Source organism: Ailuropoda melanoleuca, chromosome 3 (genome assembly GCF_002007445.2).
Source record: "Ailuropoda melanoleuca isolate Jingjing chromosome 3, ASM200744v2, whole genome shotgun sequence".
NCBI lineage: Eukaryota > Metazoa > Chordata > Mammalia > Carnivora > Ursidae > Ailuropoda > Ailuropoda melanoleuca.
In genome coordinates, this window is record NC_048220.1 from 69,231,388 (window position 1) to 69,257,817 (window position 26,430).

General features: G+C 37.4%; 1 protein-coding gene and 1 non-coding gene across 3 annotated transcripts in view; both read left to right on the plus strand.

Moving 5' to 3' along the window:
- The window catches only part of LNPEP (leucyl and cystinyl aminopeptidase), an 89,226-nt gene that overhangs the window by 15,769 nt on the left and 47,027 nt on the right, over positions 1–26,430 (plus strand). For both annotated transcript variants that reach the window (XM_011225481.3, XM_019800083.2), the window contains 3 exons: positions 17,845–18,685; positions 23,084–23,222; positions 24,539–24,670. In XM_011225481.3, the coding sequence (XP_011223783.2) occupies positions 17,845–18,685; positions 23,084–23,222; positions 24,539–24,670 (1,112 nt within the window). The remainder of the gene's footprint in view (positions 1–17,844; positions 18,686–23,083; positions 23,223–24,538; positions 24,671–26,430) is intronic.
- On the plus strand, positions 6,878–7,011 carry LOC117801678. Its single transcript, XR_004624426.1, has one exon. It is a non-coding gene; the product is annotated as a small nucleolar RNA SNORA13 (small nucleolar RNA).

Below are 26,430 nucleotides of genomic sequence, written 5' to 3' on the forward strand. Positions count from 1 at the left end.
GCTCTTTTTGGAGGAAAAAGTTTATCTCAAATAAAGTAATAACTGTATGTAGCATCTTGTAGATTTGCTACTTAGGCTGATGAGTGCTTGTACAGTGTTCCGAACTTCTATTATCTGAAAAGGACTCATTAAAAAAACAAACAAACAAACAAACAAAAAACTTATCTGACATGGCACAAGAAGAAATGACTTCTCTGAGGTTGCTTAACCATTTCCTGTAAGTCTGAGAAGGTGGTTGTTTTCAAAATCATTGAGCTGAATTTGGGTAGAACTAAACTTAGCTGAGAAGTTCTGTGGGTTAAATTCACTCATAGTTTCACTTCCAATTTCCTTGTAGAAAAGTTAAAATTTAAAAATTAAAGAAATCTTGGTTTCATTCATTTTTACTAACCAGCTGAATAACTATGAACGAAAATTAATTATCTATAAAATATAATAGGCTTAGAGGGTCTCATAAAAAACTTTTAGTTTTCTAAAATAGCAAAAAAGTAAAGTTTCAGTAAAATGGGGATTATATTTGGATAATTTCATAATCCTAATGAGTGTGAGAAAGTTTAGTTTGCTGCCCATGATGAAGCCATAACAGGGAATGTAATTGGGCAAAATCAAATAGCACTTTCTGAATACCTACTAAATGCCCGGCTGAGAGAGTTGTAGAAGCCGTAGGGTCAGTGTCTGACGCATGGTGGTAGTTGTATCAATCTCTGGCACTATCCTAACCCTCTCTGTAGCTCTTCAGCTCTGGCCTAGAGGTGGTTCTGTGACCACCCCGGCCCAGATCCAGAGGCTGCAAAGACGGGACTTTTCTCTGGCACATGGGACCTGGTTTGACATTCCCCGGGCTATTTTAAAATCATGGCGCATGGCCTAGAAGGGCTTAGCTACTACAGTCAGAAAAATGTAGGTTTGAAATTTGGCCATGCCACTTACCAGCCAGTCATTTAACCTCTCTGATTCTCACTTCTTCATCTATAAAATGTTGTGGGGATTAAATTAAATGAGATGACATATGTAAAATGCTGACTAATAATACTGAAAGCTAATAATTATTTAGCACTTTACTATGTGCTAGGCTCTGTTCTAAATGCTTTACACATATTTAATTCTCACTACTCAATGAGATAGGTACCGATATTATCTCCATTTTACAAATGAGCAAACTGAACTTGGAATGAAATAACTTGCTCAAGGTTATACAGGAAGTGACAATACTCCAGTTTCAGAGACATTCTGAACTACTCTGCTGTGCCCAGCTCATTGTTAGTGCATGCTAAAGCCCTTAGTGAATGTTGGTTTTTATCATCATCTTTACTGATGGTGGCATTAAGATGGTGGTTGTGATAATGAACTTGGTCTTATTTTTTCATTGTCTGATGTGGTCCTGTACTAAAACCCAAGGCAGAGCATCCTCACATATGTCGACGAGGGACTAAGAAACTATGAAGGCCCTTGCGCTTTGAAGGAAAAGCCCACAGTTGCACACAGTTTTTGTATAAAGAATGCTGTGTGTTCTGAATACCAGGTATTCTCTTCTAATGGGTCAGAGTTGAAGTCTGACCTTGAGGTCTTGCTTGTGTTCCCTTTTCCAAGATCCCATAGAATCCGAGAACTCGTGTGTACAGTGTAATCTCAATTTTTATCTCAGGGGATAGATTAGTCTGTGAGAATTATATACCACAATATTAAAAGTTTACTGTGTGAATGGTAGATAAATCATTCATCTATTGCCGCATAACAAATGACAAAACTTAATGGCTTAAAATAATAACCATTTTATTTGCTCACAATTTTGTAGGTCAACAGTTTGTACTGGGCTCAGCTGGATGTTTCTTCCACTGGTCTTGCCTGAGGTCACTTGTAGCAGCCATCATTTAGCAGCTTAATTTGGAGCTGGAAGATTTAAAATAGCTTAACTGGCATATCTGGTGGTTGGTGCTGCCTGTTTGCTGGGCTTGTCTTTCCAACGTGGTTCCTCATCCACAGGGAGGGTAGCTCAGATTTATTCTCATGGGGCTCCCAGGGCAGTAGAGGAGAAATAATGAAAGGGACAAGGCCTCTTAAAGCTAGGATTGGAAATTTTATAGGGTCACTTCTGCATTCCATTGACGGAAACAAGGTTTAAAGCCATTAGATTCAGGGGGTGGAAATAGAGACTCCACTTCTTAATAGGAGGAGGTTGGTAGCAAATTCTGGCCTGGTTTCCAGGTTTTTTGATTTCACCATCCAGGGCCATTTCTAAAACACCCCAACAGTGTTGGTAATTTTCATCAGTTCATTAACTTTAGATCTTGAGAAATTAAAGTATGATCTGTACATGTTTGAAAGGGTTTTCCTTTTTTCTATACATATGAAAAGTAGAAAATATAATAAAAACACCCAACATACCCAGGAATAACCTCCCAGAAATAACTAGTATTAACAGTTTTATTTACAGTGTATCCAACTGGATGAATCTTTATTTATTTAAAATTCTGTCACCTGCCTCTTAATACTGTATTTTGAACACCTTTCCATGTTTAAAATAGAAATAAATAACTTTTATGATACAAATAATTTTTATGTCTGCCTATTATTTGCTTAGGTATGAATATACCCATCCCGTATTGTTCCATACTTAGGTCATTTCTTTTTTCTTGCTGTGTCAACAAGACTGCTGTAAACATTCTTATACATAGATCTTTCCGCAGTTACTCATGGGATGCATTTCTCTTGTGGAGTTACTTGGTCAAAGAATATATTTTAAGTTTTGACATGTATTGATGAGACATGATTTTAAACATTCTGTGGTTTAAACTCATCAGTAAGTATAACTGCAGAGCACATTCTTAAGTGTTAAAGTTATTTAGACATTCACAAGTAGATGTACTTGTTATGATTTGTATTTGGGGGAACGTAGAGGTGTGTGTGCCCTTGATTGTCGGGATGAACTATTAGGGTGAACCTTAGATTTAGATAACTTTTCCTGTAACATGATCTCAAATATAATGAATATCTTTGAAAACCTAGTGAAGAATGGAAACTATTAAGAAAAATACAATGCTCCAGCATTTCAAGTCAAAATATGTAAACTTAGTTACTAATATTGTCTTATTGACTAAAACTTTTATTTTGCATGTGGGTCCACTGATTAGAGTTCTTCATATTTCTTCTGTGCTTCCCATGATGCATCTGTAATTTCCAGGTCCTTATTATTATTTTTTTTCGAGTGGTTTGAGAACTTAGACGCTTTAAAGCCTGGGGGCAAAAATTCTTCTGTAGGGCCCTCCTTCCCCAATCTTTTTGTTTTACTTGCTAATACTTAATTTGGCAGCCGTGTTATTTGGGGGACTCACTTTTGTAGAGTCTTTTCTGCTGTATGCTCAGTTTTCACAGAAACAGTTTTTTTTTTCATTTAATGCAATAATTATTACATAAGTGTGATTATATTTTTAGCAAGCGTATATTGATTGAACAAGTGACCCTTGGCAAGAATACAGCTGCTCTTGTGGGGGCGTAGTGCTTGGACCTTCTAGACAGTAGCCCTTTCGGCACTTAGTGGGCACTTGGCATCAGAAAATGTCTTTCGAGGGGAATGGAGACATTGGTTAATTTGGAGGTTTAAGTGGACCTAAGTTAAAAGCACACCTACTTTGTTGACGTAAAAAATTTCCTTCCTTTACTGAAGGAAATTACTCCTCTCTCCTTTTTTTTCTTGTTTTACAATTAAGGTTTGTATTAAACTACAGGTGTTTCTCCTTGATCCTTTACATTAAATTCTATATCCGAAGCGTTTCACAGCAGGCTTCTTTATGTAGTGTAACCCTTGTTTGTGTTTGATGCTCTTGGGGCATTGGCTCTCTAGTAGAATGCCTCCTTTTCATCTTAAATGTTCTCCTTGGTATTTAAAATGATGCGTTTCATAGCTGCAACACAAAACCAGCCAGTTCATCTTCTTTGCTTCTTCTCTGCTGCACGTTGACTTTTGCTTATAGGACTACAAAACTGCACAGAAAATAGCAGCTGTGATTAGACTCAGGGAATATAATGTGGTGTAGAATTTGAGGACGGGGAAAATTTGATTGACTTGAGTGTTTTAGTTTGGTAAAGTAAATTTGATGGCTATGTAATGCTGCCCTTTAGGTTATTTTAATCAGAAAGTGTGAGCATTATATAAATATAAATTGCCTTCTTATAAATTGTAGCCGTCATTGGTTATCTGAGTTTTATTGTGTAAATGCAGTTGTAGTAAATGAGCATGGCCTTTAGATACACTTAATCCCTGGAGATATTTTGGGAAGGGTTGTAGTGTTTTTACAATCAAGGCAGTCATTTGGCAAATATCTCAGAAGTCAGAGGACTTAATATATAAAACCTGTGTATTAAAATCTTTGTGAAACAGATAGGATTCTCTCGAGTTATGCTGTTCCACACTGGCTGCCATACTCTATGGGCATTGCTGTTGCTGATCTTAAAAGACATCAAGAGGCCAGAATTGTTGCTTCTGTTATCTTTTGGTATTTGTGGCACAGAAGACAAAATGGGGTTTCTGGACTTTACTTATTTTATGAATTTATTTACTAATGTGTGCTGTGGGTGACATTTAAGCATTATCTTTTATAGTAAAAGGTATGGGGGGGATATTGTACTGATGCGTCTTAAAGAGAAATGCTAGTGTGCTTGGCTGAAAAGTAAAAGATGTGTTTATTTGCTTATGATTTTGAAACTCCTACCATAATTATTTAATATATGAGTATTAAACTATAAACGTAGCACTTCACAGTTTGCAAAGTGTTATGACCCATTTATCTTATTTGACCCCTGTGTAATCTAAGCAGGCAGGGCAGTCATTATCTCCATTTTACCTGTAAGAAAACTGAGATCCCAACGACACACCAAGTGGTGGAGCCCGAACCAGAATCCACAGGGTCCTCAGCACTATACGCTATACCTCCTAAACCATAATTGATTTAAATTATACACCGGCTTTGAGGGGAGAGGAGGCAATGTAATAAGAAGTCTGAAGAATCAGTGTCCAGAAGAAATGAAATGCAGTGACTCAAAGCCCATAATCACTGACGTACTACTAAGCCCTGCCGATTTAGGACCCAGCCCTGCAGCAGGTGTTGGAAGGACCTTCTTTTTTTTTTTTTTCTTTTTTTAAAGATTTTATTTATTTATTTGACAGAGATAGAGATAGCCAGCGAGAGAGGGAATACAAGCAGGGGGAGTGGGAGGGGAAGAAGCAGGCTCATAGCGGAGGAGCCTGATGTGGGGCTTGATCCTGTAACGCCGGGATCACGCCCTGAGCAGGAGGCAGACGCTTAACGACTGCACCACCCAGGTGCACCTGGAAGGACCTTCTTAACCTCATAGCTAGCCTATTAATTCTATCTTACTCCAAGCTTCAGTAAACCTGGCTTTAGCCCTTGGAGAATCTATGAATGGACATGGAGGTAATTTTCATTAATTAATACTTACTTTTAATGTGTTGGGTGTTTCTACTTTCATTTCAGCATTTATTACAGCTATTTTCCCTGCAGGGCACCAGGGATACCAAGATGAATGAGAGAAGAGCCCCTCCCTGAAGAAACTGTTTAAATGTGAAGCAAAATCTATAATTACAGTTTACCTATGCAGAACTTCCCTTCTTTATAGGTTAAACCAGGCCTTGAAATTTTTCTAAACCATCTCACCTTCAAACTATAATTCTGTAATAAGCAAAAAGTTAGAGAATTAAAATGTAGAAAAAATCTAGAAAAATGTATGGAGCAGGTTTTGAAACTTCATACTTCATCCTAAATGTGAAAGGCCGTATAAGCATGTCGTGTGGACAACTATCATTTTCCAGATTTGAGTGGCCGCCAGGGGTTTGTAGTGTGGAAAGAGTGAGGTGACTCATGATTTGGGAATGATTGTTTTGATCTCTCCCTGTACGCTCTGTAGAACACTGGCAGGGCCGCCAGCATAATTAACACTGCACAGTCTAATTATAAACACGACTCTGTGGACAGTGGCTACCAAAGAAGAAAGCCTGGACTGGATAAACAATCAAGCTGGCAGGATTACTTGCGAATGATGACTAGATAATGTCAAGTTTACTATAAATCAAATTGCTTTCCCTAGATTGTCTCAGGAGTTACCATAGGGGAAAAAGGTATTATCTGTGAAAGTCTTACTGCGTTATTTTTTTAAGGGCCCATTTAAGCTTTTCTTCATTGCAGTCCTTCTAACCTTTTCATCCTGAGAGAACAGTTAGGCATCTTAATTTTTACGGTGTGCTATTTTAGGAAGAGTAGGGGAATGGGTCACAGTAGGACATTTGTTCCAGTAATAGTTGAATTGATTTAAAAAAGGTGGAAGAAGCTAGGGATTTGAAAAGATTACATTCGACTAGTGTAATAAAGAGCGAGAAGAGAGAGTTCTATGGGCTGAGGAGAGTGAAGAGGGTGGGCTAAGGGTAAACTGTGAAGTGCCCCCAGCAGCTGTGCGTGCTTGAGAGAAACTGAGATGTATGTCTCACATATGTGGTCTCACATACCGGTCAGAGGCAGAGCAGGCACTGTGCATGGTTGTATGTGTTTAAGGATTTGCTTGAAGCATGGCTGAGAGCTGAGGAATGATCTAGTTAGTTTAAATATAGGTTTGGCCATTGACTCCCTGAGATTTAGAACAAAGGTGCTGGCTGTGGAGATTGGTTTCACTAAACTGTAACCTGACCTACTGCAGGATGCTTGTAGTTCTGCAGAATGAACCTCGGAGTTGTGATTCACCCTAAATAAATTAAGCTCTTTAAATCAAATGCCTAAAAACGAGGTCCTTCTTTTTTCTTTTTCTTTTTCTTATTGAGAAGTACTCAGTTAAAATTTTAAATGGACACCTAAAAACATATTTTTCTTGTAGTCTTTGTGTTGTGCATTTACTTTTGGAAACTAGTGAATGTGATATCAAAAAAGGCGGAAACTAAACTCTTTGCAGCCTTTTCCTGTCCTTGATTTGGGTATTGTTGGTGTGGGAGCTGCGTAAGTAACAGTTTATGCTTTTACATTGATTCGGTTACACATGTGGTCTTGAGCTTTCTGTTAAATGTATAGTTTCTCTTAAACGGTTTAAAAAAAGATTTCTCTTTTTAGGAAAACAATACAAAAATCGAAATTCAGAAATAGATGAGTTAAGTACCGTTTTTTTGCATAAGAATACTTTTTTTTTTTTAACTGTTGAAGAGATTGTAAGAGGTTTCCTTTGAATAGCTCTTCAATTTCTTTTAAGTACTTGGATTTACCAAAAAAAAAAAAAAATCTAGCTTTTTATTTTAAGAGGAGGGGTAGAACATATGGATTTTCTAAATTTGGATGTAGCTAGCATTATCACTGGCTAAATGATTTTGTGTTTACTAGATACTCTTAGAACAGGTACAGATAGAAGGCTGTGGGGCTTGTGAAAGAGAATCTCTGTCTCTAGCCCAGGACCCAGTTCTAATTTGTCTCTTACATGAATCTAACTAGACTTCTGAGGAGTGAAAAATTGGTCTTGGAGATCCACGAGGACCTGACATAATGTTGCTTTTAAGGCCAGTTTCTAGGAGAATATGATTAAGAGCCAATTAATACTACTTTCCTGCCCTCCAGTGTTTTTCGCTTTATTAACTTTCTGTTTTTTCTGTTTTCTATTTCATTGATTTCTGCTTTGTTCATTATTAGTTCTTTTCTTAGGTTTAATATACTATTCTCTTTACTTTCTTAGGGTGGAAACTTAGATCACTCAGTTTTTAAATTTTTTTTTATTATTTATTTCAGATATTTTCTAAAGTCTTCGTGGTTTATTCTTTGACTTGTGAATTATTTAGAAGTTTGTTTTCTGTTTTCCAAATATCTAGAGATCGTCTAGACAATTTATTATTATTGATTTTTAAAATTATTTCTATTGTGGTCAGAGATCATAGTGTCTAAAAAAACTCTTTCAGTCTTTTAAAGTTTATTGAGATTTATTTTATAGCCCAGTATATGGCCCACCTTGGTGACTGTTACATAGATATTCTGCAGTTGTTTGGTGTAACGTTCTACAAATGTCTTTTAGGCCAAATTAGTCGATAGTATTGCTTAGATATTCTGTGGCTTTACTTGTTTGTTGTCTACTTGTTTGATCAATTATGAAGAGAAAGATGATAGGCTCTCCAGTTATGGTTGTGGATGTTTCTGTTTCTTGAGTTTTGCAATTTTCTATTTTGAATTTTGAAGCTCTCTCATGAGATACATGCATACTTAAGCTTGGTATCTTATCCTGTTGAATATCTTTTATCATTATAAAATTTTATTCTAATTTGTTAATCTGTTTGTGTCCTTAAATTTAAAAGGTATCTCTTATAGACAGTGTGTAGTTGAGTCTTGCTTTTTTAAATACAGTGTGATAATCTCTGTCCTTTAGTTGGAATGTTTAATCCATTTACAGGTAATGAAATTATTTAAGTGTTTGTGTTTAAATCTACCGTTTTGCCATTGTTTTTATTTGTCCATTTTGTTTTTGTTACTTTTTCTTTTCTATTGCCCCTTTTTGGATTAATTGGCTATTTTTTAATATTTCACTTTATTTTCTTTACTGGCTTTTTAGTTATCCATCTTTTAAATTACATTTTTATTGATTACTCTAGGGTTAATAATAAGCATCCTTAACTTTAAAGTCTTTTTGAATGTTATGCCATTTAACATTTTACACCCGACCCTTCTCTCTTCTTACTTTACACCTCCTACTTCTCACTGGACACTTAACCATTTCTCCTTCTCCATTCCCAAATATGATTTAATTCCTCTTATCCACCCTCTCTATTCTTTGTGATCTTGTTGTATTTTTTATTTTTATGTATGTTAAAAACTGCTCACATATTATCTTGCTTTAAGTAGATAGCTTTAATACACAGTCTTTTAAGGAAATTTTAAGAAGAATAAAGAGCATAAACTTTTTAACAACTTACTCATCATTTCTAGTATTCTTTCCTTCCTGCATATCTGAGTTTCTGTCTGGTATCATTTCCCTCCGGCCTAAAGAATCTTTGTTGCAGTATCTTGAAGTGCACATCTGTTTGAGATTAGTTCTGTCAGCTTTTATTTATTTGAAAAGGTCTCTATCTCATTTTTGAGGGATGTTTTCACCAGATATAGAATTCTGAGTTGACAGTTTTTTTCTTGCGGGCCCCTTAAAAATGTTGTTCTGTCATCTCCCCGCATTGTCATGATAAAAAGTTAGTGTTCTTTGTATTATTTTTCTCCTGTATATAACATATTGTTTTTAGGCTTTTTAAAAGACATTGTCTCTGGTTTTCAGCAGTTTGACTGTGATGTAGCTAGATATGATTTTCTCTGTATTTATTGTTTTTGGAGTTTGATGAGCTTTTTAGATCTGGTAAATAGGTTTTCATCAAACAAAAAAATTTTAACTTTTATATCTTCAAATATTTTTTCTACTTTATTTTCAGAGTCTTTGGGGTCTCCTATTATATATGTGTTAAACAGTCTGATACTGTTCCACTAATTTCTGATGCTGTATTCATTTTTCTTCAATCATTTTTCCCCTTTGTTTCTCAAATTGGTAATTGCTAGTGATCTGTCAAGTTCATGGACTCTTTTCTTCTGCCATCTCTGATCTACTATGAAGTCCCATTCAGTGAGTTTTTCATTTTAATATTGAAACTTTCAGTCCTAGAATTTCCTTTTCCCCCCTCCCATTTGATTCTTTTTTGAGTTTCAGTTTCTCTGCTGAGAGTCTCATCTGTTCATGTATTCTCCTTTGTTATTATTGTTCTTTAAAACATTTTCCTTTATTTAAGACATATTTCAAATAGCAGCTCTGAAGTTTTTACTAAATGCAATTATTTGGGTCAACTTAAAGTCAGTTTCTAATGACTTATTTTTTATTATGGGTCACATTTCTTGTTGAATAATAATGTTTTTCTTATGTATTGAACAGTGTTGATACATTGCAGAGATGCTGATTTTTTAAAAAAAAATTTTTTTTGTAGAGTTAGTGTTTGTTTTAGTAGCAGTTTAGTTACTGGCTCATGGCCCTTTGTAGGTTTGCTGGGGAATATCTGTGGAAAGCTCAAGGTTTTTTCTCAGGCTCCTCTAACTTAGCACAACTCTGCCCCCAGATTCTTTTTGCCCTGTGGGTTTTGTTAGGGCTTGGTTTTAGTCTTTGTTAATGTGGTCTAGAGTTGGTCTTATTCTAGGGTGTGTGCTTTTTCCCTTAAAGTGAAGCCTTTCTAGCATTTCAGATTCATGTGCAGAGTGTTCATGAGTTCTTTTTATTCAGGTTAGGTTAGACTGGCAATGTTTCCCTGTGCTCCTTGACCTCTAGTATTTCTACTCCATATCAACCTTGTTACAGCCACTCTTTTGTAAGCCTTATGTAGTTATGCCCAGTATTGGTTAGGGACTCTCAGGGAACCCTATACAAACTTGTGTGGTCCCCACTGTGCACAGTTCTGTCCTCTTCAGTGTCCTGTCTCTGCCACCAACCCTGCTCTGTTAGAACTCTAGCTCACTATACTACAATTAAAAAGTTGTCCCATGGCAGAGAAGCAAGCAAATGTAAGCTCACATTATTGCTTATTTATCCAGTAGCTAAAAATAGTTGCATCATTTTGTCCAGTTTAATAGTTGCTTAGGAGAAGAAGAAAAGTCTGATATCAGTTACTTTGTCGTATTGGAAGTGGAAATCTCCCAAAGCATTTTCATATGTGTTGAAGTGAACTTTAGAGGTAACTTGAAAGTGAAAATTACATTTTAGTCTCTTCTACAACTAAATAAAGTGAGCTTATGGTGCTTATGAACTGACCATTTCTCTCTGATCTTCCTGCCTCCCACCCCTAGTCTTCCATTCACTACTGCCTTAGAGCTCTCTCTATTCACAAGAGAGACAAAGTGGAAGAGAGGACAGAAGAAAGAAAGACCTTACTCCGGTCATGCATCCTAGTTTGTGACCTTGGACCTGTCAATTGGAAAATTAAATGTGGTTTTTGAAACAGCACTACATACAAGTAGGAATGCATACAGGACCTTCTTTGTTAGTATTTTATGACACTGCTCATATATTGAGCTGTAAGCAGACAGGGTATATCAAGAAAAGGGGCTATTGAGAACATCTTTAAAAACTTGTCCTCTGTTAGTGACTTCTCTTCAGATTCTGGTGAGAAAATGCTTTATGTAACCGTGTAGCTTAACAGGAACATTGTGATTAATATGACTGCGTTTTCTTTGAGTGTGTCTGTTGAGGAGGAGTGGGGTAATGTTTTGTCAGATCAGAGCTATACAGAAAAATCACTTTTTGTTCTAAATTCTAGTTGTTTTCTTTCAAGATTAAACTTTTAAAAAATCAGTCTCTTTTTGATGGCAGAGGATTGCTTATTGGGGAAATAATTACTTTATTTGATAATTAACCATCACTTCAGAAATTTTATGAAGTTTCCATTTGGAAATGATCTAGAGGATATAAAAGCTGCTTCATGCTTGAAGCTTTTAGCTCTGTTTAAATATGTCTGAGAGGCCTCTGAAGAAGCATAATTTTATTGTTAAGGCCCAATTTGAATGTAGCAAGTTGCTATATTACCTAATTGAATACAGCAATCTTGCATCTGCCCAAAAAGCCTTGTTGAAATTAGGCCTCTTCTTTTCAGGTTGTTTTGGCTTGTTGGTTTGAAAGTACACTCCATTTCATTTCATTTTCTCAGAGAATGTAATGGTAGTTTCAAGGGATTAAAGTTGCGGGAAGTTTTCTTGTTTTAATTCAAGTTGTTCACCATGTTGTTTGCCATAGCTTTCCTTTTTGTTGTGTTTTCTAAATTGAATTCCTCTGCTAATCACTTTCTCTCTTGCCAGCACCTCCTGTGCATTTTCCCCTTAGCTTTTCACCACATCCTGTCTACATATTTAACCCCGAATTAACCCATCTGCTTTCTCTACTCTTGAAAAGTTTTTTGGAATTTATTTTTTCTTTTTTGTAATTGTGGTAAAATACACATAAAACGTTTTTTCTTCTTTCAGACTTGGGCTGGTAAGCACTGCTAAAGGCATTTATGGAGACTGGTAGTATGACAAATTCTGATGGGCATACTGAACTTCTCAGCCATACTTTGTTCTTGTGTCATCCTTCCCTGGTCCTCTGCCATAGTTTCTGTACTTTATTTTTTTCCTTAAGCCACCTATACCTTCTCCACAACTGCCTTTGAGCAGATGGCCTTGATTCTTCTGTCACAGAGAACATGGAGGCTCTCTGTTGTTCACATCCTCAGCTTTTCATGCACTTAAACGTGTTTCCACTCTGTCTTCACTTTCTGTTTCCCAGGCTAGAGGAGAAGTGCCTCGTTCGCATCAAGGTTAATTTCTTTTTTTTTTTTTTTTAAAGATTTTATTTATTTATTTGACAGAGCTAGAGATAGCCAGTGAGAGAGGGAACACAAGCAGGGGGAGTGGGAGAGGAAAGAAGCAGGCTCACAGCAGAGGAGCCCGATGTGGGGCTCGATCCCAGAACGCCGGGACCACGCCCTGAGCCGAAGGCAGACGCGCTTAACCGCTGTGCCACCCAGGCGCCCCAAGGTTAATTTCTTTACTGGAGTTTTTTTGATGCCTTCCTATCCCTCTGGAACGTTATTCTAACATTTCCTCTCGTCTGCTCCTTCACGTCCCCATTTTGTCATTCATTACTTTTCCTTCATGCTTAAGTTGTTCCCATCTTAAACATGGACAAACAAAAAACAAAACAAAAGAGCTTAATTTTTCTCTGTATGATATTTTCCTTTAGTCTGACCCTATGTTTTTTTTCTTGACACATCACTATGTACCTTGAAGGAATAGTCTGCAGCTCTTGCCTTCCTATGTTAATTTTCCACTCTTTGGACTGTTGAAGTTAGGCTTTCATTCCTACTATGTCCCTGAAGGTGCTTTATAAAAGTCACTGGTTCCGTGGTTGCCAAATCTGGTGGCCTCTCTAGGCCTCATTTTCTGTGACCTTTCTAAGACATTTAATGCTGACCCCTTCCTTCATGAAAACTTCCTTTGTTTTCTGGGATGCTACTGTCCTGATTTTCCTACCTGTGGTACATTCCTTTGTATTCTCCTTTTCTGCCCTTCTCCTCTGCCCACCTCCTCATTGCTGATGCTGATTCTTACCTCCCTTTCAGTAGTCTCACTCATCTGCATGGTTTTCATTTTGTATACCCACGTGATTCTGAAATCTTAATCTTCCATGCAGATCCCTGTTTTGAATCCAGACCCACATGACCTAATCCTCATAACAGTCCTACAAAATAGTTCTGTTTCCACATTTATAGGTGAGGAAATTGAAATGAAGGGTTGTCTGGTAACCTGTCTGAGGTCAAGCAGTCAGTGGAAGAGGCAGGATTTGAAATTCTTTCTAAAGTTAGGTCTTTAACTCTGTAATAGGCTGTTAATCAAACATCTCCACCTGGCTGTTTGAGAGATGTATTAAATATATTGTGCCCCATAACAAATGCCATCCCCTAACTCCATTCTAATTATTCTTCCTCTTATACTCCCACCCCCCCAAAAAAAACCAAGAGAGAGAATTTGAAAACTTATATTCTCAATCTCAGTGAATGGTGTCCTTTCTTCCAGTTTTCCAAGCCAGAGTGTATATTAGGAATTGACATACTTCTCTCTCTCACTCCGTCTTACAGACCTGTCTGGCCCAAGGGAGCCTCCATTCCTACGTATTCTCCCTTTTTAACATGTCTTGTAATCATTCCCTCCTTTTCATTTCTTTTGCTGTCATAGTTGAGAACTTCATATCCACCTGGATGCCATTATAGTGACAGTCCAACCTATTGCTTCCCATATTATCTTAGCTGAAGAATTGAGGTTTTTTTCTTTAATTTTTAATCTGTTGCAGAAGTTTTATAGCGTTTAAAAATACGAATTATTGGAAAACTGAAATGAAAAACAGACATGCAAACTATAAGTGCTATTTTTAAATGATTAAATTTGATATACATAAAATTATTGACAAATTGCTTAAAAGTTTTTAAATACTAATCATCCACATATATCCTGCCGCAGACAGATAACAGTTTGTGGATTGACACTGATCCACAGACAACATTGAGGAGCACCAGTTCATGGTATCTAATGAAAAGAAATGTCTTCAGTTTTCTTAGATTATTACCACATGGGCTTATATCATTTAAAACAGAAACATGTCAGGACGTTCTTTGCTTTTGGCTTATAGATAGCATGTCTATGTGGATTTTAAGAGGTTTTAGAAAATTTCCTGTTTCTGTAGGATCCCTTCTTTTAATGTAAATAAATCCATTAGAGCAAGGGGTAATCATGTTACATTACAATTCAATGCTAAGATCAAAGTGTACCGCTTTGAGTCCAAAGCAAAATTTTCTTAAAAAAGTTGGAAGTACAGTCTTTATGAATTACCTATGACAAGAATGATTTCCCCTGGTTTGATATATTTAATTTGATATTGTACACATATATAAAAGTTTGCCTCTAATGTGCAATAAATTGCAGCAGATGAGTCAATATATTTTATTTCTGAAAGATCAAAATTCTACGTAAGTATTAATCTGAATGGGTGATAAATAATAAAAGTAAGGTATTTGGATTTGGCAGACATGTGATTAAACCCTTATCAAAAGATTTGAAGTAAATGAAATGCAGACAAGTGATGCTGAAATGGTCAGACGGTAGAATACCACTTGCCTTTAAACAAGGCATTGCTGAGGAGTCAAAACACACAAAACCAAAGTTCTAAGGGGATATGAATTCAAGAATGGGTGTGCTCTAAGTAAACTGAAATTATACCTAGAATTAGCTTAGAAATTCACTAAATAAACCATACTGTGCAGACCTCCTTGTCTACATCAGGTCTGAGACAGAACAAGACACATGGTCAAATGCTAAGAGAACATTCCTATATGAGGTATAAAAAAACAAAACAAAACAAAAAAAAAAAACCCAGAAAAAGCCTTTTAGATATTTTGAAAAAGCAAATTAAGCAATTACTCTTCACTGTGCCAGGACTAAAAACTACCACAGAAAATTTATTTCTTTTTTTTTTACATTTTTATTATGTTATGTTAGTCACCATACCGTACATTATTAGTTTTTGATGTAGTGTTCCGTGATTCATTGTTTGCATATAACACCCAGTGCTCCATGCAACACATGCCCTCCTTAATACCCATCACCGGGCTAGCCTGTCCCCTCACCCCCTCCTCCCCTCCCCCCTAAAACCCTCAGTTGTTTCCCAGAGTCCATAGTCTCTCATGGTTTGTCTCCCCCTCTGATTTCCTCCCCCATTCCCACAGAAAATTTCTAACCACTAAGAGTTCATTAAGAGTTCAAAAAAATTTTTAAGTTCAGTTACAGCAATATTTGCTCTGTTAAAGAAGTAAATGACCCCAAACACAATTAGCCATCAAAACAAAACAAAACTTTGTCTTGAGAGGTAGGAGCACTATTGGATGTTTAGGAGATGAAATTCCTAAAGCAGGATGTTAAAATCACTCTTCTTCCATTTGTAGGTCATTTACAGGAGATGGGAGGATGGCAGCTTGCTAAACCCACACTTAAAGTGTGATCAAAAGTTTCATTCAGAGAAAACTTACAAAGTAGCATGGCTGGTATGGAAGTTCAGGATAGAGGGGAGGTAGGAAAAAGTAACCTCGATGGAGTCTCTGTGTTCCCCAAAGCAGAACGGGTTGACATGCAGTGAAAGGAGAATTTATTTTTTAATTGTAATAAAGAAAAAGGAGAAACAAAAAGAAAATAACTTTTCTTAATTTACACTGTAGCAAGTCAACCTGAGTTATGGAATAATAGGTGTTCACCTGGTATCCTGGGATGGAAGGGAGAAACGATGACATTGCAGGCAAGGGGAACAGGGAGAATAGGCACGTGGAGGATAGCTTGAAACAGCAGTGTGTCTTGTTCTCAGAAGAGAGAGCAGTTTGATGTGGCCAGAGTACACCCAGGAGTGGAGTGTCTAGTGCTGGCTGGGATCTGACCCTAGAGAGGGTGAGACCCATGCTTCTCAAGCATATGTGCACATAAATCACCTGAGGATTTGTTAACATTCAAATTCAGGAAAGGGACTTGAGAGTCTGCTCTTCTAAAAAGCTGCAGTGCGATGAGGATGCGCTTGGTAGCAAGACTAAATTTTGTTCTAATATTTATTGATACTTTGTTTCATGGATTATGAGTTGCCACTGTTCCTTGTTTGTTGGATAACACAAAATACATGGCATTTCTGTTAAGGTAGATATTGAGATATTAAACAATTTTAGGTAAGTTTTGTTCTGATGATGGTAAAATAATATTCTTAGCAACTTCATTGCCAAGTACAAAAGAAATAATTCAGGCATAAACTTTTATCCTTATTCAGTTAGTGAAGTAGGAGGATGCAGTATAATAATGGAAATAATCTAAAATTTGGAATCAGATTTTTAGACCTGGGCTTCAGTATCAGTTTTATGTCAAAACAACTGTGACTTAATGAAGCTAAATTAACCCATTTCTCTTTTTTGTTTTCTCATCTCTGAAATAGTTATACTTGCCATTTTATAGAATTGTTGTGAGGGTTACAAATGATAATGTATCTAGTACCTTGTAGACAAAGGTTAATGGAGGTTTCAATTACCAAACTTTTGAGATCCCTTAAAAGCTAAATTTCTACTATTCTTAAAGAACGTTGAGTGAACTTGTCTTAGGAATGATTGAGCTATGTGTGATTTATTTACCCTCTTTACTTTTTGAGGCTTGTTTTCTCATCGATTTTTGGCAAGTAGGAGAATGTTGTTCTTTGTAGTTTATAAAAGCTCTCACTACCACCCTAACTCAAGATCCACTTCTTTTTTTTTTTTTAAGATTTTTTAAAAATTTATTAATTTGACAGAGATAGAGACAGACAGCGAGAGAGGGAACACAAGCAGGGGGAGTGGGAGAGGAAGAAGCAGGCTCATAGTGGAAGAGCCTGATGTGGGGCTCGATCCCATAACACCGGGATCACACCCTGAGCCGAAGGCAGACGCTTAACCGCTGTGCCACCCAGGCGCCCCTCAAGATCCACTTCTATTCATGGTATATGATATGGTTGTTACAGAGGGGAATATGGTGTATTTCTGAATGCTCTGGAAGCATGAAATAATAGGTTGGATTGTAGTTGTATCTGGTTTTTAGAGTTTTTTTGTCTTATTTTCAAATGATTTCTTGATTATGGAAATTTTCTATATAATTTACCACTTTCAGTTTGCTTTGGAATAGGAACATCCCCCTTTCAGAGGAAAATAACAGCCCAGCCTGTTGCTTAACAATCATTCAAGCCTGTAAATGGGGACACCAGTTTGTATTCTTCTGTAGGGAGAGTTGGACTCAGCAAAGAGACCCACAAGTGCCTTAGAAGCAGGTTTGAGATCTTTTAGGCAGGACTTCTGGTGGTTCTGGTGACCAGACTCCAGACTATGGGTGGGCACATCTCTGACCTCTGAGGACAGGCACAGCAGTTCCAAAGCCAGGCCCACTATGGGGCCTCTACAGCTCAAGACTAGGGCCCAGGTTGTTAGGCAGAGTGTATTAAGGAAATTAGTATTTAGTCTCCACTGCCTTTTTTTGATACTAGCTCGTTTATTTAACTTTCTTGTTCCATGACTGTGGTATACTTTTATTTATGCTTCAGTTTTTAAGGGATGACAAAATTATAAGCACCTTATTTAATTCGGTAGCTCTGAGATAGAAATAAGTCTTAGTGATAAAAAAAAAATTCTTAGATTAAATGTGGTTTTGCTAATAGGCATTTTATTATGAATTTTTTTTTTCTAACTCTGTGCCTTGTCCTTATGTTTTGGTTGTTTAGATCTGCTTCAGCTCCCCCGGAATATGATTGAAAACAGCATGTTTGAGGAAGAACCAGATGTGGTAGATTTAGCCAAAGAGCCCTGTTTACATCCTCTAGAGCCTGATGAGGTGGAATATGAGCCCCGGGGTTCAAGACTGCTGGTGCGGGGTCTTGGTGAGCATGAGATGGATGAGGATGAAGAGGATTATGAGTCATCTGCAAAACTGCTGGGCATGTCCTTCATGAACAGAAGCTCAGGCCTTCGGAATAGCGCAACCGGCTATAGGCCGAGCCCAGATGGGACTTGTTCCGTACCGTCTGCGAGGACCATGGCGGTCTGTGTTTTTCTTATTGTGGTTGCTGTTTCTGTAATCATGGTGATTTATCTACTGCCCAGATGTACCTTTACCAAAGAAGGCTGCCATAAAAAAAACCAATCAATGGGACTAATTCAGCCACTTGCAACAAATGGAAAGGTGTTTCCGTGGGCACAGATCAGGCTTCCCACCGCCATTATGCCACTACGCTACGAACTTAACCTACACCCAAACCTAACCTCGATGACATTCAGGGGTTCTGTGACAATTTCACTTCAGGCTCTTCAGGACACATGGAATATCATTCTTCACAGTACAGGCCATAATATTTCGAGAGTGACCTTTATGTCAGCAGTTTCAAGCCAAGAAAAACAAGTTGAGGTCTTGGAATACCCATTTCATGAACAAATTGCCATTGTTGCCCCTGAAACCCTTCTTGAAGGACACAATTATACCTTGAAGATAGAGTATTCAGCGAATATCTCTAGCTCTTACTATGGGTTTTATGGAATCTCCTACACAGATGAAAGTAATGAGAAAAAGTATGTAGCCTCCTTAAATGATTCTCCTCCTTTGCTCTGTGATGACTTACCTAATACGGATTCCTTTGCCTACACCAGAGACATTAACTGGATTTTTTTTTTTTTAATTTAGGAGGTTATGGTTGAATGATGATTTGAAAGAGTACACTATTTCTGTCTTAGTCAAAGCCTTTAGCAACTCTCATGCTCATATATGTCATATATCATATGTCATGGTGCGAGTTAGGCATGCCGATGGAAGAAAAATGGACAAAGATTTTATCAGTTATATTCTGTAACACAAAATCTTAAGTTATTTTGAGATTTTCATATCCTGGTGAATCTAGTTTTCAGTCACCTTATAAGATCCCAGTGAGATGCAAAGAAGTGTATAGATTATTTTTTAAGACCTATTTTCCTGATGTGCAGAGCTTTTAGGCAGTGCTTAGTGAGATGGAGAAAGAGGGCAGGAAGAACTGTTGTATGCTTACATATATCATTTTTCATGGTCTTAATATTTGCCCTTCATTAAAAAAGTCACTCTGTTTTGGATTTCTGATGGAATTTTTAAAAAAATCTAGGAGAGACTTAATTTGGTTTTAAAAAAAAGGTGATTCAAAACATAAAAGTATTCAGCTCCCTATTTAGACTATGTATTTTGCAGTTTAATATTAGTATTCATAGTATATAGTTCCAGTTTCTGGAAAGATGCAGTGCACACTGCATATGTGTTATTCTTAAGTAGCAATAATGTCATTTCTCTTACGTATATGAAGTCCCTGTTTAATTTGATTGGCACATTTCCTCATATTACTTTGTGAGCCAGTTTGTGAATTACTGATGCTGGCCATGTGGCAAATGTATGTTGGTGTATTGAGAAAAATAGAAATGAATATTTTAAATCTATCCTAAGAAAATGGTTTGATCCTTCTTGAATGGAGAAAGACAAAGCAAGATCTATACACCTATTCAGATAAGTAATTTTTCTCTTTGCCTTTATCTAAAAAAGAAATGGCATGCTGGTGCTTGCATGAGATCTGACGTTAAAAACAAATTTATGATAGTGAGATGTAGGGGTGGGCACTGCCAGAGGTGAATGTGACCCAGGACAGGCTTACACCCATTTCCTTTGTGGGTCAATGTTTCTTTCCTTTTTACTTTCACTCTGATCTAAAACTAGATCTTTACCTGTTCAAATGTCACTATTAACAAAGCAAAACTGCACTGCAACACGGTAAACAGNGTACCAAAAAAAAAAAAAAAAAAAAAAGTCAAATTTATAATTATAATGGCAGTTCATGGCTTCTTGGCTTTATTTCTCCCTTTATAATCTTCATCATCTCTGGGAACTATAGGATATACATAAAAACAATGCAGACAAACCTTGAAGACAAATCCAGTAGTCATCTCTTCTAATCAGATTATTGCCCTTGGAGTCTGTTGGGCCTACTACTATATAATGGAAGGAATACATGTATGGCAGAGAAAGGTGATTTTGGGTTTGGTCACTTGTTGACTCTTGCTGTGGGCTAGATCAAGTTGTGGAAAATGCTAGAAAAATAGAGAAGACAGTTCCTTAAAAATAAGAAATAGAATATTGTTTAAAAAGTGTTTTTAAATCTATTAAAGCAAGTTAGTATATGAAATTCTGCTGTTAAAAAAGTATATAAATCTGTTAACCTGCCTGCTTCAGTAAAATGAATGCCCCAGATAGTTGTATATCTTGATGGAAGATAAAAGTTGAGATTATTTATACCTTTCAAGGTATCTGGAAACTATAATTCAGAGCCATTTTTTTGGTCTCCCAACTTTTAATTTTGCATAGTTCTATTAGAGAAATTGTTTGTATCCCCCCTCCAAAGTGTAATAAGAATAACTATTTAAACAAGTAGATAAAATAATTGAGATATGTTCCTTATTGATAGGAAAATCAGTATATGTAAACGTCAAACATGTATTTGTGGTCAGAGAACTTTACCAATATCATCTAAGATGTAGGGGTGGTCAGTGAACCTGGAGTTCAGTCTAGACGGTGTTGATGATATACTTAAGGTTCTAGATAATAAACTGATACTAAAAGAACTAGTAAACAAATTTAGGATGGGGATGTGTTTTATTTCTGTGTCCTTCAGTTTCTCAGTCTCTTTTTCTTGAATTCTTAAGTCATCTTCTTAACTGGTCTCCTGGCCTCTAATCCTGCCACCACTTTCCTCTCCTCTTGCCCCCATCTTCCACACAATTGCCAGACTCATATTTCTAGAAATACACATCTAACCATGTTGGTCTCTGGTTTAAGATCTTTCAGCACTTCCTCTTTTCGTTCAAGATCCTTCCAGATTTGGCCCTTGTTTTATCTCCTATCCCTCACCTGCCATAATGAACTTTGTGTGCAGTCCCCTGAATCCCAATGATAATAATAACCCGTATTTACTGAGAACTGAAGTGCTAGAAACTCCCCCAAGCACTTTCTGTGTTTAGGCTTTCATCCTGTCAAACCCTGTAAGAGGTGGATATTAATATTTTATTCATTTTACAGGTGATAAAGCAGAGGTACATAAAGCAACTCGCCTAACATCTTGTGGCTAGCAGGGAGCAGAGGGGAACCTCAAAGTCATTTTGACTAGAGGCCCCATTCTTAACCACTATGATGTACTGCCTCCCTAGTTCCCACCACTTTTTCAGTACACAGGGTTACTCCCAGTGGTTAGAATTCTCTTACGTGACCCCCAGCTAATTCACGATTGTCTTCAGCACTACTGGAGGTCGTGCTCAAAGTACAGCTAGTATTTCCGAAAGCAAAGGAAGTCACTAATGAGAGAATAAGCTTCAGGGTATTTGGCATAGATAGGATAGATTATAAGTATCCTCAAGCAGCAGGCTTCTCAAAGAGACTTTTAGGTAAGATAGTTATTATTGCATCCCTTTGAACAATAAGGTTTTCTTTGTCTCAGAACATTATGATCCAATTTTTATCTAATAAAGCGGTGGTCCAAGTAGACTATAAGCCTATTGCAGATATCATTAAACTTTATCCCGTGGTCCCTTGTGGCCCTCTCCCATAATTTTCTGTTAACTAGGTAAGAATTTGGGAGTGGAGTGAAGAAATTGAGTATTAGCAACGTAATATGTTTAAATTGTTTCATGTATGTTGATTGCTATCTTTTGTGCAGTTTACTCAATAGAAACAATTATTTGGGCAAATCCTTATTAGGAAAAAAACATAATAATAAGTATGAATGAAGAGTTATGACTAGCCTTTATAATAAACATCTGTGTTGGACTTTGTGGCATACAAGTAGTTTTTATTTTGAATAGCCCTATTTGATTCCAGTAAAAACCCTGAATATTTGCAGAGGATCCTACCTCAGTCCTAATTTAATAAATAAGGAAACTGAGGCGTATGTTACTGATTTGCCTAAAGTCACATGGCTGGTAGAATGCAGGATTATTTGGGTCTTCCCACACTCTTTTCCGTGTATCTTTTTAAAGTGGAAACTAAGCTGTAAGCAAGTGAGGCCATCATGTCCAGAGGGGTGAGTGTATATGTGCCATATTAACTAGTACCTGAAATATGCACAGCAGGGCCACACTTGCCCTGATTATTCTGTGGCCGTGTTTGGATGACTTCCCAAATGCAGATCTGTTTTGTTCCTCTGCTTTAATTGAAAATCTGATTTTCCCTCTTTTTCTTATTGTGCTTTTCTCCCAACTTTTAATTGAGGACTTTCATATGAGTTAAAGTCTCGTGTTGTTGCTGTGCTGTAGGAAAGGGAGGAAATTTTTTTATTCATTTCTGAAGATTGTAAAGGAAACCATCATATTACAGAGTGCCTAGTCTTTTTTTAGTCTTAATGAAAGTATAAGAAGTAAGTTTAAGGTTTCCTGTTGTGAAGCCAGAGTCTGTATAGATGATGAATAGCAATTAATGACCACCCTTCCTACTGATCTCCATCTGAAACCTTTTTAAGACCTCAGTGGCCAGCTGTAGGCTACATTTGTGGCTTCATCTCCAGCCATCTTAGACAGCCACCTCCAGTCCCTGAGTATCCATTGCTCTATCTTTGCTTGTGCCTCCCACTCTTTCTACGGTGTACTTTCTACCCTTCTCTACCTTTTCAAATATTCCTCATTTTTTAAGACTCTCTTCAAATTTTGTCACCAGTTTCTATACAGTATCTCAACTGCTACTCAGAATTTGTTTCCTACCCTTTGTTTCCACTGCTTTATTTTCAATATTAATGACATGGTTTGCAGTCTGACAGGTTTCTGTTCATCATGTAACCTATGCTTCTCCCAGTTGATTGCGATCCTTTAATGACTGGGATTGTACCAGGTTTATCTTAGTATCCCTAGTACTTGGCAAGATGCCTTCAGAAGCAGGTGCTCAATAACTGTTGGATGAATTTGCATTTGTTTTAGGTACTTTGCAGCAACTCAGTTTGAACCCCTGGCAGCAAGATCTGCTTTTCCTTGTTTTGATGAACCAGGATTTAAAGCCACATTTATCATCAGGATCATAAGGGATGAGCAATATACTGCTTTATCAAATATGCCTAAGGTACTGTTCTGTTCCTTAATGTAAAATCTTTGAGTAGATCTTTTTCTTTGTGATGAATACTTGAATTCCTCTTTGTGATACTGTTGAGAATGATTAAAAGCATATACTTTCTTCTTCTTTCTTAAAATGCATAAATAAAAGTTAAAATATATGTTGGAATTAATTGAGAAGTCAGCCCAAGGAGTAGTTGAAGAAAGTGGAAGACCTGCTGGATGTGGAATGTGTGGGCAGGAAACATGAAGTATGTGCTATATACTAAAGCTGTACAAATAATAATACTACATGAAACAGTACTAAAGATCAGTGGTATTTTCTGAGATGTGGTGAATGTGTTATTCTAAATAGTGATACGTGATAGTGTTGAATCATGATTGACCTCGGTGTTTATTGGTTAATGAAAAATCTATATTGTAACGTGGAGGTCTAACAAGATCATGTACCTCTTTCTTGGATGTAAATTCTGTGTGGGAGGCAGTGGGGATGAAACCAAGCAGAATTTCTTTTGTGCTAAACAGAACCTAGGGTTTTGGGTTTTTTCCTGACACGTGAGTGGCCACGTGGAACCTATGTGGTTAGCAGAAAGGAGCAGCCACATCTAACAGACTATGGAGTCAACCTTTGTAGGTAGGAGAGGATGTGATCTGTCCTTCAAAAGGGACATCACTTCAGCAGCTCCACTCCTAGCCATACTCTTCGCTTTAATCTTCCTTTAATGAGGTGAGATGCCTACTTGCCTAATATCCCAAAACATATCTTAATTCACAGTCAGAAAATCTTGCAAGGTCGCCTGCATCCTCTCATCTTGTGTCTGCTGCACACTTCTCTGGTGACTTATCACCTTTGATCCCACTAAGCCTTCTTAAGGTCCTCAACATGGTACTTTAAAAGGCTGTTTCAGATCTTTCAGAGGGATATCCCAACTGTAGCTCCTTCTTCTGAATTTGTGGCAGTAGAGTTGGGCACTCCTACATCACAAGGAAGGATTTGGGTTTTGGTGGTGTTTTAAAGGGGAGAAACAGAACCACTGATATTCACTATTTCTAAGTTACATTTATTTGAAATGGATCTTTTTGAAACTAAAAATTCCTTAAAGATTTTCACTGTACTCCATGTATTTTCATGATGAGGCACGATGGAACAGATTGAGAGTAAGGGCCATGCTCTGTTGAGAGTAAGAGTCATGCTCTCTTGTGCTGAGAGATTAAAATATGCCAACATCTTCACTACTTGTTTCCTATTTGAATTTTCAATTTCTTAGTTTGTTACTGTCATTTATTCCCATAGTTACCTAGTTATCTTTTCCCCTTTGCTTGTAGAATTCATCAGTCATCATGGAAGATGGACTTGTTCAGGATGAGTTTTCTGAGAGTGTGAAAATGAGCACTTACCTTGTTGCATTCATTGTTGGGGAGATGAAGAACCTGAGTCAGGATGTAAACGGAACCCTGGTATGTTGTTGTAGTAATTGTCTTGAAAGCCTGTTTCATAAGAGGTTAAGAGGAATTTTTTAATGGTTTCTGGTAACTGCGATATGAAGGAAAATAAGCTTTTATTTATTTTTTATTTTTTTAATTTAAATTCAATTAATTAACATATAATGTGTTATTGGTTTCAGGGGTACAGGTCTGTGATTCATCAGTCTTATATTGTACCCAGTGCTTGTTACATCATGTGCCCTCCTTAATGTCCATCACCTACTTACCCCATCCCTCCCACCTCTCTGCTCCAGCAACCCTCAGTTTGTTTCCTATGATTAGATGACAACATCATGGCTGAATTTGGTGTCCCTCATTCATGTCCTCTCACCCCAGCAGCAATAACTGACATCTGTTCATGGACAAAAATGCCTTTGTGGAAGCTGTGGGATCCAGCACCATATACCAAGGGGCCTGGGAGGAATCTTCCCACCCATGCATCAGGTACTAGGCATACAGACCACGGTCCTGGCTGTGGACCCTGTAGTGGCATGTGAAACAGCTCTAGCCCTCTTGGCCATGGTGTGGGAGCACCTGAGAAATACTCTCTTATACAGTAGCACCTGGACAAAATAGCCTTTGTGGAAGTCCACATTTCTTTTTTTTTTTTTTTTAAGATTTTATTTATTTATTTGACACAGAGAGAGGCAGCAAGAGAGGGAACACAAGCAGGGGAAATGGGAGAGGGAGAAACAGGCTTCCCACTGAGTAGGGAGCCCAATTCAGGGCTCATCCCAGAACATGGGATCATGACCTGAGCCGAAGGCAGACACTTAATGACTGAGCCACACAGGCGCCCCAAAGTCCAGATCTAAGCCAAAAAGTTCAGCACTCTGTTGGAGAAAAAAAGAAATACAAGTTTAGAAGCATTGGCAAGAGCAGTTAGTAAAGACTGGAGGAGGTGACTGCTACTGCAGATGTGAAGACAGTAATGGAAAACTTCAAGGAACATGAAAAATCAGGAAAACATGACATTTCCAAAGGATCACAGTTATCTTCCAGTAACTGATCACAAAGACATGGAGATCCATGATTTACCCAGTAAAGAATTCAAAATAGCTCTTTTAAGGAAACTTAATGAGTTATAAGAAAACAGAAAAAGACAATTCAGTGGAATCCAGAAACAATGAAACATGAAAAAAAATGAGAATTTTAACAGATAAAGAAATCATAAAAAAGAACTAAACATTCTGTAGCTGAAAAATATAATGGGGGGGATATACAGAACATCTATAGCAGAATGGATCAAGCAGAAGAAAGAATTTGTGAGTTAGAAGACAGGAAAATCGAAGGGCACTTGGGTGGCTCAGTCAGTTAAGCATCCGACTCTTGATTTTCGCTCAGGTCATGATCTCAGGGTCCTGGGAGGGAGCCCCACGATGGGCTCCCCGTGAGTAAGGGAGCCTGCTTGAGGATTCTCTCTCTTCCCCTGCCCCCCACCCCCACTTATGCAGTGCCCCCCCCTCAAATAAACCTTAAAAAAAAAAAAAAGGAAAGTTGATATTATCCAGACAGAGAACAAATAAAAAATGGAAGAAAAGAGTGAAGAAAGCCTATGTGATTTATAGGACACTGTCAAAGAAACAATTTGTGAATTACTGGAGTTCCAAAAGGAGACCAGAGGGAGGAGGGGGCAGAAAGCTCATTCAAAGAAGTGATGGCTGACAGCTATCCAAATGTGGGGAGAAATTTGGATAATCAAGTTCATCAAACTCACAGGTTATCAAACAAAC